We start from the raw sequence: 14,410 nt of genomic DNA on the forward strand, positions 1-14,410 counted from the left end.
TTTAAAAGTGGGGTTGGTAACAAAAAAAATGCTTGCAATCTTTCGATATTTTTCAAAGTGAAGCCAATTTGGAATTTTTATATTTTAGCAAGAAACAAAGTCGATGCATACTCTCGCGGGCCACATAAAATGACGTGGCGGGCCGGATTTGGGCCCTGGGCCACCAGTTTGACACCTGTGTCCTAAGGTAAACTGATTTTATGTCGTTTTTTTCCACTTTATTAAATTTAGCTTTATATTCAAATATATATTCAATAGTAACTCAGCCTTAAACATGAATAGTGCGCTTTTTCCTTGAATTTTCCTTGATTTTGCATTGTAGTTATTGTCCTTTGTCTTGATATGACTTCTTTGGTTAAGGATTATAGCACAACCTGTTGCATATTCTCTTCTATTTAACTGTGAGGATATTTCTTTCCACAGGAAGTCTTTCTTCTCTGGACACGCTTCTTTCTCCATGTTCTCCATGCTCTACCTGGCGGTAAGTAACGCTACTGTAGAGGGTGAAGTTTGGATGGTGTTGGGGGCGGTCTTACACGGACAAGATAAAGACACAATACTTTGATTGTAGCCAACATGTAGGAGGAAGGCTGCGGCGCCCTAATGAAATTGAGGAAAAAAACATCCTCCTCTCAGGGATGGATGGATACACTCCACCTGTTTTCTTTAGGGCCGCTGCCAGTGCACTTCCTACCCCCCTCTTACATCCCTCCATCCACCTGTTAATGGGGTGGGGGTGCAGCTCCCTGGCGGAATCTCGTGCTGCCAGAGGTGCATATTACATTGACACACAGACACATACACACACAGAAAACTGACCTTTGCATGTTCCACGTTACAGAGAGAGGATAAGAGTTGTGAAAACACTTCAGGAAACTCAGCTGTTCCATGTTGAGAGAGGAAGTAAAAAAAAATTAAAACAAATGGCAGACTAGAACCATGTGTCTGCTAACTTGAGATACCGCCAGAGTGCATAATATTCAAATTAGTGTTCTTACTTTGGTGTAGAAGAAAAAGGGCTGTAATTACAACTGGTAAGGAGGTGAGAAAAAAGTACTCCATAAAAGACTTCTAATCATTTAATTCTAAGCTATTATTATTATTATTATTTTAATGTTTGATTGATTTGATGCTTGACTTCTGCCATCATGGATTTGATAAAAGACCCATTATAAAAACCAAAATCAGTGAGGGGATTGCTTCGATAAATAGAACCTGTGAACAAATGAAGAAATAAATAAACACACATGCTAGCTTAATGTTAGCTTACCCTGTTACAGTGCATTGCAGTTTTATGCTTCACAGTATCCACTTCGGTGTAGTGGCCCTCTGTCTCCTCTCGAACACATCTGTCTCCTTATTGTGGCCGAAAAGTAAATACAGGAGATCCTCGTCTATCTCCTTTGTTGTTTGTCAGTGTTTGACTGATGTATTCAATGCGGCATGGAACCCAACCACCTGCAAACTGAAGCAAAACTGGTAACATGTTAATTTCTACACCAAAATACCACTTGAACATATCCACCAAAGCGTGGCTGTCACCCCCAAACAACAGCCGCCCACCCAGGAAACACATCCTGGGAAGAATCTATGCCAGATGAGGTTTGAGCAGAAACTTGAACATCCTCCAGAGATGGTGCGTTGGCAGTTGTCTTTAATGGTCCCCTCGCGTGTTTTATTCAGTGTGCACATTGTCTGTCCCTGTTTTAGCAGGTTATACCTCCCAGAGAACCATCTGTAAAAGAGCCAAACATTTGTCGGACAAATAGAAACAACATGCACGTGATATTTGCGGTCCTGACCACAGCTATGCCTTTTTTTCGCAGCCTGGTGTGAAGACGGGGGAGGGGGGAAAAAAGAGCGTGTAAAACAAACCCACAGCCTCAGTCTTTCTCCTTTCTTGTGTGTGTTTTCATTTAATGCACTCTTTGAAACAAAGCAACCAGAGAGGCAGCGGGGAGAAGATGTTACCGGAATGGGCTGGATGGCTTTTCAGAACCACCAGACTTTGTGTCGCTTTTGTCTGCCTCCGCCATGGGAATCTGGGAGTCTTTTATTGTCGTTCTTCTCAGGTCAAATCGTTCGGGTGACACGAGCGCCTTTCGGGAGAGTCTGAGGCGGTTCAGAGGTTTTGCGGGTCCTTTTCTACTCTGACATTCCACAATGCTGCTTCTAAGACGTCCCCCCTCCTACCCTACTAGCAACGACATACCAGCAGACATATCTGGTTCTAGATTGCGTAGTAAAAACTAATTTTAGTAAAGTCACAAAGAAAATGGAGACTTCTTCTTCTGAGCTATTCACATGTAACTAAATAAAAATTGACAAACATTTCTGCTAATATCTGTCGGACTTTTACGTTGTTGTTTTTTTACCACCCTTGTTTGGGCTCCAGTCACGCCCTGGTGTGCCGCCCTAAGCCTCAATCATCGCCCCTCAACAAATTGTCCTTTGAGTCAAGAGGTTTAGGATGACGGCCGAGGGCTTGCCGGCTTACTGCGGCTGGCTCGTCCTCACCCTTACTACCTGAGAACCGCCGCACAGGAAGTCTGCAGTCTAAACAATCTCCGCTACAACTGGGAGGGATGGGAGGGATCCCCTTCCTCCCTTTCCGAAACGCAGAAGAAGTAACAATGATAGAGTGTCCGAGAGGAAACGCGCAGGAGCTTTTTAGGGTCCACGCCTAGCAGGGCTCTCGGTTGGCGTGGAGGCAGCTGTGGCTGTCTGCCGATATTGCTAGCGTGACTGATTATAAGACGCACACATGTCAGGCTTTATGGGTCGGGCAGACCTTGGCGGAGGCTTTACCCACTTCTGTGAGAAACAGGAAGCAAAGGTTAAACGAGAGGATGTCTGAGGCACCTCGTCTGACCTCACCACTTCGCCCTTACAGTATGTGTGGGAATACGGTGGAAAAATCCCCCCCCCCCCCCAGCTCCTCGAGAGCTGCATCCGTTTACCTCAAGTCAGGATAGATACTGTTGAAAATGGTGTACGTCAGTGTGTGTGTGTTTCTGCGGTTCCGTCTTTTTTTTCTCCCCCCCTTAGCACTGATGTTTTTACAGCTGGCATGTAGAGCCATCCAGGTCACTGGCAGTTGAAAGTGTGCGAAGCTCTACACTTCTCCTCGGCCATGTCCACTCGAATTCGGTCTAGACTTCTCGCGCCCGCAACAAGTTGGCCCACACGTGCAGATGCAGTGTGAGAAAGGCGATGCGAGAATACGTAATGAGCGGCCGTGCAATCACAGCCACGTGTGTGCATACACATGGCTACACGTCAACAGTGGAAAGTGAGTTGAAGCATTCCTGTTGCCAGTGATGACAGTTGTTAGAAATTAGCTTTTTAGAAAAAGAAAAAGTTTTGTGTATGGAGAGTTGTTTAAGTACACAATTGCTTGTAAAGTAATTTCGTCTTAAAGAGACATACAGTGGAACGTTGATTTACAGCAAGGAGTAAAGAGGAAGTATTTTATTTTTTTAGATTTTAGTTAATATTAAGACTTTAAGAATTCAAGACTTGGTTTGCACCACTGTTGCACTAGACTTATAGCCACATAAAATGTTAGGATACTTTTTTCCCCAAAAAATTGAGACAACTTGGATGTGTTCTTTTTTTTTTTCTTAATGCATTGTCGAGGTATCGGGTTGAGATTTGGTATTGTCAGATACTCAGAATCAAGTGACTCGGACTGGGTTGCAAAAAAAACAAAAACGTAATCGGTTCATCCTTAATAAATGTTAACACTGCAAAAGTAGAAAAAATGGCACAGTATTTTCTAAAATGAACAATAAAACTTCTAAAAAGTTGACAGTTACAAGATATCAGTTTTATTTTTTTTTCAGACCAGGTGTTATTCTTGCCTTTTGTCCCAAAGTAAGCTGGGATCGCCTCCAAACTCATCGCCCGCCGGCCAGATCTGCCCCGCCACATCTTTTTATGTGGCCCGCGAAAGCAAATGATGTGCGTCGACTTCGTTTCTTCCGAAAATATCGAAATTGTAAATTGTCTTCACTTTTAATATTGTTGAGATATTGCAAGCATTTTTTGTTACCCATCACCCTTTTAAAAGATATGTTGTAATAGTTGAAAACATGTTTATATAGGCCTCTTATTTCAAAGATTTTTTTAGTTATCCATCAATTTGTTGCATATCTAATTCATTTATATGCGTTCACAGTCATAACGGCCCTCAGACGGAAGTCATGACTCCAATCTGGCCAGTGACAAAATTAGTTTGACACACCTGCTGTACAGTATTGCCAAATCACACTCAACTGTGAAGTTACTATCAGTAATCCTCGCTTTCTCTTACAGTTCTATCTCCAGTCCCGGTTCACTTGGCGCGGCGCCCGTCTCCTGCGCCCCCTGCTGCAGTTCACCCTGCTGATGATGGCGTTCTACACTGGCCTGTCGCGCGTCTCCGACCACAAGCACCACCCCACCGATGTGCTGGCAGGCTTCGTGCAGGGAGCCCTGGTGGCCTACTGCATAGTGAGTCTTGACACACTTCTCTGAGCATATCCTCATGGGGACAGTGTAGTGTTAATGCAGTGATGGAGATGACAGTGTACACTGCAAAAACCCATCTTAAGGAAATGAGGGGAAAAGTAATGAAATGAGGAATATATTACTTAATGTAAGCATGATTATCCGATTATACAGTAGAAAAATTTGTCTTGGGAAGATTTCTTCCAACAAGTAAACATAGCTAGCCTACAAAATCTTAAAACTAGTGTAATTATACTTAAAATAAACAGATTTGTACTAATATATGGAAAATATTTATGAATTGTTTTCTCAATATGTTGGAAAATGTGCTAAATCATGCATTTGTTAATGCAGTCATCCTCCAGTAGGAGGCAAAATATTTTTTTAAAAACAGTACGCTACACTTAAAACAAGTTAACTAGTCGAAATAAGGAGATTTGAATTATTTTCCAATTTTGAAGAAAACAAATGCTCAACATCAAATGCTACAGCAAAATTCTTGAAATAATACCATCCCCTTTAAGAAGGTAAATACCTTATTCAGACTGCAGAAACTGGGCTTAAAAATATAAGGTAAAAATCGTGAAAGGAGGAATATATTACTTAATTTAAGCAATATTATCTCCCAATAGAACAGGAAAATTGGACTTAGCAAGACAAATAAACACAGCTCGCCTCAAAAATTAAAAACACTAACGATGTCGAAAATGAATGTATTTATACTACCTACACCTATAGAATTATGGTGTTTCTTATTTTAAGCTAAGTTTACTCATAACTAGTTACAGAATCTCAATAACATGTTTTTATACCTATTAAGATTTTTGCTTTAAATTGAAGCACACTATGAATCAGTTTTTAGGATACCTTTGGAAATTTCAATTGTTTGCTCAATGGTCCGCCCCCGGATATAGGGGGCGGACCATTGAGCAAACTAACTTTAACCTCAACAAAGCAAACTTTGACCTATCTTCCCGGACAAAGAACAAAAGGCATATTTTTCCTGATTTGAGATACTTAAGCTTGGTTAGATGTTAGTTTTTGCGATGTAAAAATGTAAACTATGATAAATATAATTGCTTGAGGCTCTACGCATTCACATCAAACACAACATTATTCAGTATCGAGCTTACAGCCGAGTTTACCTCCTCTTTCCTCCCCTCGCACGGCTTCTGCTCCAATGGGCCACGACTGGAAAGGAGCAACCAGTGAAGTGAGGAGAAGGCGATTTCCTATAATGAAGAACACATTGCGCGGAGCTTGTTTGCCGGTGCATGCGCGTGTGTGTCCACTCTCGGCGAAAGGGTGAATTACACCCCCAGAAGAATTTTCATCATCATAATTATCATCATGAAGGAGGGCGAAATGCAGCCAAAATTGAGGAGAGGAATAACAAAGACGATAAGCCTTTGAAACAGGAATGAGGTTGTTCAATTATTTCAGTTAGGGGGATTTTTTTTTGGCAGAGCTATCGACACAGTGGGCCCCTTGGCTTAACTCGGCTGCCTCTGGGGAGAAGTATGAACACACAGACACACACACACATACACACACGCACGCACACACACAAGCCCTGTCTTCGTCCATCGCGGAAGGGATTAGATTCATAAAAATTTCGCAAGAGGGGAGCCGTGGCGCCAAGACCGACCTTGGCACAGCGCATGGACACATGTTGCCTCGCGGTACGGGGTCGGTCCTTGAGTGCCAGCATGGCTTGCTTGGTGCAGTAACAATAGACTGCAATGCTTGTGGTTTAATCAACTCCTGGACAACATCATCTTTGACAGAACTACCCCCCAAGAAATGGAAATATGCACACAAAGCTTGCTGCTGCAGATCAAGGTGATGATGTTAGCTTTACACATCCGTGACAGCCCCCTCTGATTGGGCCTCGAGATACAGGTCCCTTGACTTACGAGTTTTTGGAGATACGAGCCGTCGCCAGCAAACTTCACAACATCTGGCCACCATCAATTCACATTGGTTTCCTTGCAATGAAAGTATCATATCAGTTGATGGTGCTAATTTACCATTTAGCTTGTTTGCCAACCATAAATAGACCCCACAGAAGAACAAGGATTTAAGAACATGGGATTTACTGTTCTCCATCTCTACATGTTGCTGATTTTGCTGTAAAATCAATATCATCCTCAGGAGCTTCTGCAGCATGTACGTAACATAATCGACCATGGTTGTTGTAAATGTTTGCGGTGTTCTCGTACAGTCGCACGAGGACTGGGGCAACTACGTCACCCGTCTCAGCAAAGATGCGTATCGGATTAAATGGAGCAAGAGCTTCATGTTGCGGACAAACAGCGTAAGGACATCATTATCCGTGACTCCGACACTTGACAGCGTTTACTGTTTCATGAGAATTTAAGAATATATCAGCCTTTAATCAGCAAAACTTCGGTAGATTGAGATTATTTTGAACAGGGCCCTACAAAATATGAATTTGGGTTACTGTATTGTATCTAATTGACAAAAAAAAAACTACATTTTTACTTTATACTTTTGTACTAAGTTACATTTCAGAGTCTGTACTTTTTTACTTTTACTTAATTAAAGTCGACGGGTTTCATTCCTGGCCAGTGCCAGACCACACTCTGATGAAACCTGGGTGGGTTGTGTCAGGAAGGGCAGTATTTTTTTACACAAGGATCTGTACTTCTACTTTAGTACAGTGTGAGTATTTTTCCTACCACTGCTGATTGGACCCGATGGCAGACATGCACATATGTGACTAGTTGTGGTGCAGCGAGGACGTGACAGGCGACGAGCGGCAGCGGCGGCGACCCCAGAGGGAATAAATCCTCCCGGGTGCAGAAATGCAGCACATCAAACACGCCCGGCGCGGCTCTGTCGATATTTATTTTGACTCTGGAGCGAACAAAAACACGAGTCGTCTCGTCAAAATAATGTCAAAGCGTAGTGGAGGAAGGTCACCGAGTGTGCGTGCGATTTTTGCGGTGGATGACATTGTTTTGAAGAGGGTCCACCATGCACAGAAGCGAGGCCGCATCCCAGTGTAAATGTACTCCAAGTGATTCGTCGACATATGATGTGGTTTAATGTCTGTGCAGACAAAAATGTCATCATTTTGATCTTATGAGCGCTATAGATGGAGAATATAATGACATAATCATAGTATGTTTCAACAGGCTTGAATGTAAATTTGGTTTTACAGTGGAACATAATGGGAGGCACACATGATGCATTCCAAACTGTTAGTCAAACTCAATTTTGTTCTAATTTCAAGTCATAGAAAATGGAAATACATGATTAACATTTTTCCTTTTTGGTCGACCCGAGCCACCCCCTAGCTCAGCCCCTAGTGGCCATGGTAACAAAAGTCTGACTTTGCATTGGCCCTGGAGTAGTGGTGGCTGAGTGAGCAGTGGTTCATTTGCATGAGATAGCACCGCCCCATTAAAACGGGTTAATTTCACCGTAATTTGAGTGAAAAGTGTTCTTTAATTCTTAATCCTATGGGTATTTTGACCAAAGTATATTATAGACAACACACCTGCGAACATTTTCAAATTGTGAAAAAAAAAAAAAAATGCATAGTATGTCTCATTTAAATTATTTTTTTGTATTCTGAACAAGAGTAAAAAGAAGTTAAACCACTTAATAGTAAAGCATTCAAATTAAATAAGATGTATATGTGAATAAGTGTCTAAAAAAAACTAAGGTCTATAGTGCATTTGTGGGAAAAGTATCTTCCTAAACCGAAACCACCCAGATTAAATGAGGGCGAAATTAACTTTATTGCTGCCTGCGGCAGCAGTTCCCTCTTTAACCCCTCCATCAAGCGGCAGTAAATTAAAAAACACACAAACGGAGGGGCCATTGTCAACACATTCACGCTGCTTGTCGCGATGCGTTCAAGTGCACTCTGTCCGGCTCTTCATTTGATGACGGAGGATGTCTTGAGTCTTTTTGTCGTCGTCCTCAAGGGCCACGTTCGATTTTTAAAACGGATAGATGGGCCAGGTTATGTGGTAAAATATACTTGTAATTAATTCAATAGTAATATGATAATAATTAACCAATTGTTTGATCAAACTAATTCAAATTTATGAATGTATACACGGACCGTATATGGCCGCCGGGTCATACTTTGCCGACCCATACTTTAGAGAATGGTGGCGAAACCCAAAACAGGAAACGCTCCGCGGATCTTACCTGGCACTTCCTATCAGACGGCGGCACTTTTCAAGGCGCGGCTCAAGCGAGGTCGAGGGGAGCACATCCAGCAGGAAGCAGCTGTCGCAGAGAAAGTGGCGTCATTTTTGTTTTGTTTTTTCTGCGTTCATTGTCGCCGAGGTCCAGACGTCGGGTAAGCGATTGCAAAGCGGGAAGGGGGGGAAGGAGCAGGTGGGGGCGCTTGCATTTCAAGATATACAACATGCACCGTGACACGTCACACTATTCGCGCTTACAGTTTACATAACACACGCCACACCACAAGATAAATGCTCTGGATAATCTTTTAGAGACAGCCAACAAGACTTTGATGGGAAGGGAGGAAACATTTTCAGATATGGCCTGATTATCGGTATGTGTGTACCATGCTTTACGATTGTTAACCTGAGCGTTATCCGAGCAGATCGAGGAGGAAAAGTCACTCATAACACACCTCACACCACAGGATAATCACTCTGGATAATCTTTTAGAAACATCCGACAATGGGGCTATTGGTGACTTTGATCGGAAGGGCGGAGAAAATGCTCACAAAACTGCCCCGATTATCTGTATGTTTGCTTTACGATTGCTGACCTGACAGTTTTACGAGCAGATCGTGGAGGGGAAAAATAAATCATTAACATCAACATTGTCATTAACACACCCCACACCACAGGATAATCGCTTTGGATAATATTTGTAGCAACACCCGACAATCGGGGCTTTGCTGACTTTGGTTACAAGGGGTGAAAAATGTTTACATTTGGCTTGATTATCGGTGTGTTTGTTTTCCGCTTTACAATTGCCGGCCATTTTCCCAGCAGATCTGTAAGGAAAAATCATTTTTATACACTTCACAATAGAGGATAATCATCCAGAGTAATCTTTTAGAGACATCCGACCATGGGGCCGTTGCTGACTTTGACCGGAAGAGAGGAGAAAATGCTCACATTTGGCCTGATTATCGATGTTTGGACCCCGGTTTACGATTGTTGACCCGACAGTCTTACGAGCAGATCGAGGAGGGAAAAAAAACAAAATCACTCTTAACACACCCCACACAATGAATGTTCAAATTCCTGATTATTGGTATGTGTGTACACGACATAATTTCCTGGGGAATTACCAAACCTGTATTGTATGTGGTTCTTTTGGCAAGTTTGATAATTAGACAATATGTATATAATCATAACAAAAATAATAATTAGATAATATATATATATATATACTATATTATCGCCAGTTGCAGCCACTATTCCAAACAAAGCTAATGACTTACAGTTGCTGCACATTCACTTCCCGTGTGACGCGGCGTCTTTATGTGACAGCTCTGACATTTCAATTATGGTCAGGCACAAATACGCACGACTTGAGGCGGGAGTACACACGGACGCGCACGCACATTCATACAATACGCTCTGTGTGAGGAGCCGCGTTCGTGCGCACAGGAAGCGGCGATAAGTTCATTACTGTGACAGGCTCAGGGGGTGAAAGTTCGTAGGTTTCGGACACACAGCTGCCTCCGATGGGAAAAGCGTCTCGATGGCTTCCCATGAGAGTGACAGACCCACCCCACCCCCCCCCCCACCCACCCCCACCCCACCCCACCCCCTCAATTACAGTAATAGAGTCTGAGTCCTGCCACGAATAGCTAAATATGTAACTGCCTGTATTGATAGTTTAAACAATAACTATACCACAAACTATGATCCCCAATAATTTACTATGTTTCATATATCTGTCATTTTATAACATTAGCATAAAATAGAAATGCTAAAAAATTATTAAAGATGATTTAATTTCACAAAAATGCACGCAGTCACCATAAACTCCACTAAGAACCCAGGCTAAACTTAGCTCCTATGTCACATACATTACATTGATGCCGCACAAACTCACCAGCACACACAAAGATGACTTTTAACCGCATAAAGGCAGCTGTGTGCTTTTTACGTGTGACGTCATCGCCCTGGCGAAGGTCACCCGTGAAGGTCATTACACGGTCAGTGAATGTCACGCTGTAGTTGGAGGGGAATTTTATTATGAGGGCAGTGACGAAAAAAGTTCAGTTTTGTGTTTTTTCTCGATATGACTTTCCTCACTTCCTGCTCTACTATGCCTCATTTCCTGTATGATGTCACCCCGATCGCAGGAAGAGATTTCGCCTGTGCCATTCTTTCCCCTTCCGTCATACGACCGGTTGTGGCCAGTGTGGTCGGTGTAATTTGGGATTAGCCAGAATATCCATTTCATGTTTGGGTGAGCCGCGCGCAAGTCACTTCCGACTGGCGGATTAGTCACCTGCTCGCGCTCCACGTGAAAGTTTTAAGCAATATGTGAGGTCATGCCGCTTTTACCTTGAAGCTTTTCAGAAACTGCCCTGCAGATGAAAACACTTTTTATTCAACTTTTGCCTCCCCTAATGTTTGCATTTGCGCCGAGTGACAAAGCCGCAGTCCTATCTCTATTTGTATTGCACATTTCATACCAAATTGGATTTCAAAGTGGTTTAGTTAAATCATTAAAAACATACGTACAGAAAATACTATTCTAGTATAGCCGATGTCAATTTGTTGCAAATGAATTTTCAAGGACTTTACATTAATGTTGAAACAATGCTAAAAATTAAGAACATTTAGGAGAAAGAGCATTCAAGTCCAATTAAAAGAAAGTTAAAATCGTGTTAAAGGACAGGTTTAGGGTTTGGGATTAGTGTTATGGTAGGGTTCGGGTTTTTGGTTAGTGTTGAGGTTAAAGTTAGGTGTTTGGGTTAAATTTCAGACACTTTACATGAATGTATAACACTTTTCTTACAAAACTGAGAAAAACAAGAACTCATTCACTACTGGGCACATTTATATTTGTCAGGTGGATTTCGGGGTGTCACAAAAGTAAAGAATAATGGTCTTAAACCGGTGTTTTGGGTGAAATTAACCCATGTTTTACTGCTGATTACTAAAGTACAGAACAAGCTAGAAACAACCTTTTTTTCTGAGGAAAGAAGAGAGTATACGCTTTCTTTTCTCTCTTGGTAGGTCCGCTGCTTATATTGTCACAGAACACAATATTCAGTGGGTCTTAAAAAAATCTGTGAAAATATTGTGAAATCGCGGCGATGTGGGGAACTCTGCTTTGAAAACAGCTGGCAGTGACTAAATGAGTTGAACTTTAGTTAAAAGAGTCAAGCATAGAATGTTGATGTTCTTTTTTTCCAAAATGCAACAAATTCTCATTGTGGCGTTTCATCTCGTGCCGCCAGGTGTACTACGTGTCGGACCTGTTCAAGCACGGGCTGAAGCCGGCCACGCCTCCTCCTTCGCCCATCAAGAAGGAGCTGCTGCCCTCGTCCGACATCATCGAGAGGAACAACCACCACAACATGGTGTGAGGAAGACCACCGCGCCTCCTCTTCCTCGTCCTCCCGCGACCAACGTCGCCGCTCAACCACCCCCTCATCGGACAGTAGAATGTAGCTAAAGGGCAAACTCAAGAACCCCACCTCCGACCCCACGCAATCTGCGAGGAGCCCCATCCTGGATGGGGGTGGCGGGTGCGGGGGTGGGGTTGGGGGTTTTTACTACCAGATCGGAGAAAAACAATTTGAAAAATGACAGGCGGAGCTTGAAAGAGGTGATAAAACAACAACATAACGAAAATGAAGAGACAAAAACAAACTTCCTGCAGAAGGGAGAGAAGGAATTCTAGCGATGTTTACTCTCTGAAGTGTCTGTGGCCTTGGAGCGGCAGCAGCAACAACTTCCTCAGCGACAGGAAGGATGAAAAAATGTAATTTAAAGCACTGTTTTTCTTTTCTTTTTCTTGTTTTTTGTAAAAGTTCATCACCACTCGCTGCCTGGCGCGTCAAAGCGGAAACCCGACGATGTCACGGCGGCCTCGCTCGTCGGGCTTTCTACTGAGCGCGCTCAGTGCGGCCTAAAGCCCGGGATGTTGCATTTACTTTAGATTTAGGTCAAATCGGGGCGGGTGGGTGGGTTTTATGCGGGTGGGTGGCCCCCTCCCCGGCACCTACTGCACACTACCACAAAAACTTTCAGCTCTAGTGACATTTCGGGATGAACCGAATAGGCACTACATCCTTTATTTGACCTTCGCTAAACTTTTGAATAACCTCTTGTACAACCTCTTGTTCTCTAACAAGGAACCGAACGGAAAAATTGAGGTGTTTGATCCATTTTTTTTTTTTAAGAAAACAAAAGAGTTGGACGTTCAAAAGTTCAAGAAGGTCAAATTAAATTAACCTGTCAAGGTTATCGTGCATTTGAGGTTCCTCCTGAATTCCCACCCAAGCTGAATATCCCTAACATTTGTGGATGTGCCTTGCGAACTCCCTCTATTGCTGGGGGAGGGGGAGTGGGGCGTTCTGATTGGCTTCCAAAGCAGGAAGAATTCAAAGGGGGCGGGGTCAGGATGATTGACAGCCAATTTGGCACATCACGTGTGGGATGGTTGGGGCTCTTTCTGCTGGCCGGGAGGGGCTCAGACACACCCCAGTCAATCATTGGCAATGTATGCGTGTGTGTATGTGTTTGTGTGTTTGTGTGTGTGTGTGTGTGTGTGTGTGTGTGTGCATGCGTGTGTCGTGGTTCTAAAAAAAAAACTGTGGATGTCCTATGTTTAACTGTCTCCCTTTACAATCCTCACACACACACGGTTGCACATCTTCATCACCGTTACAGTCCGTCCGATCGCCTCTCCAAGCTGTTTTCTCTTCTTCTTTTTCATATCTATAAAAATATATAAATAATGTATAGATCACTAAAAGTAACTGTGTACATGTTTTAGATATATCCACTATAATTACAGACCTGTGTTCTTTGTAAAATGCTGCTTGAAAAGCAAGAGCGGACAGACGTTTTTTTTTTGTTTTTTTTTGTATCAAGTCAACCTATTGTAGATTGTCATAGTAACGTTTTGTAATATGCACTCAGTCAATACACCCGCAGTTTCTATTCAAACCCATATTAGTATTTTTGTATTGTCTCTTTTGTACAAAAGAAATAGTGGCAATGTTGTTGTTGTTGTTTTTCTGCAAAATGTACCTTGCGCTACTACATGTGCTTTGAAATAAAAAGCTCATTATGAACACACACGTGGCGGATTTGTCTTAATTGCTATTGTGAACTAAAGATTGAATTATTGAACCTATTCAAACACATTTGTCCATTGAGGTTTTAATCTGAAAAAGTATAGTTATTATTATTGTTAGACTCTTTAAAATGATCCACAAGTTAGTGTTGGTTTGGGTAGGGTTAGTGGTTAGAGGTTAGATTGAGGTTAGTTTCGTAGGGTTGGATCAGAATCAGAATCAGAATCAGAATCATCTTTATTTGCCAAGTATGTCCAAAACACACAAGGAATTTGTCTCCGGTAGTTGGAGCCGCTCTAGTACAACAAACAGTCAATTTACAGAACACTTTGGGGACATAAAGACATTGACAAAAAACAATTGTGCAAAAAGATGCAGAGTCCACACTGCATAAAACGTCACATCGCCCCAAAAATATTGGAGTTGAATATTTGGTCTTGTAAAGCCGAGTCTCCAACTTTCAGAAGGACACAGCGTTCAAGTGTCCAATAACAGCCAACTCGGCTCCCCCAATTTAAAAAAAAAAAAATGTAAGCGTAAGCACTTGAATTTGTTTTCTGTCTTGTATTTGGCCCGCCAAGTTAACATAGTGGCCAGGGAAAACAGCACCAAAAAGGTTCAAA

The 14,410-nt window shown here is 42.4% G+C and overlaps 1 protein-coding gene across 2 annotated transcripts in view; it reads left to right on the forward strand.

Annotated features, from left to right (window-relative positions):
• Positions 1-13,788, forward strand: part of plpp3 (phospholipid phosphatase 3) — a 38,821-nt gene extending 25,033 nt beyond the window's left edge. For both annotated transcript variants that reach the window (XM_061684825.1, XM_061684826.1), the window contains exons 5-7: positions 424-481; positions 4,318-4,494; positions 11,940-13,788. In XM_061684825.1, coding sequence (XP_061540809.1) covers positions 424-481; positions 4,318-4,494; positions 11,940-12,068 — 364 coding nt within the window. In that variant the 3' untranslated portion in view covers positions 12,069-13,788. The remainder of the gene's footprint in view (positions 1-423; positions 482-4,317; positions 4,495-11,939) is intronic.
• The last annotated feature ends 622 nt before the right edge of the window (positions 13,789-14,410 follow it).

This window comes from Phycodurus eques, chromosome 8 (assembly GCF_024500275.1).
Source record: "Phycodurus eques isolate BA_2022a chromosome 8, UOR_Pequ_1.1, whole genome shotgun sequence".
Classification (NCBI taxonomy): domain Eukaryota; kingdom Metazoa; phylum Chordata; class Actinopteri; order Syngnathiformes; family Syngnathidae; genus Phycodurus; species Phycodurus eques.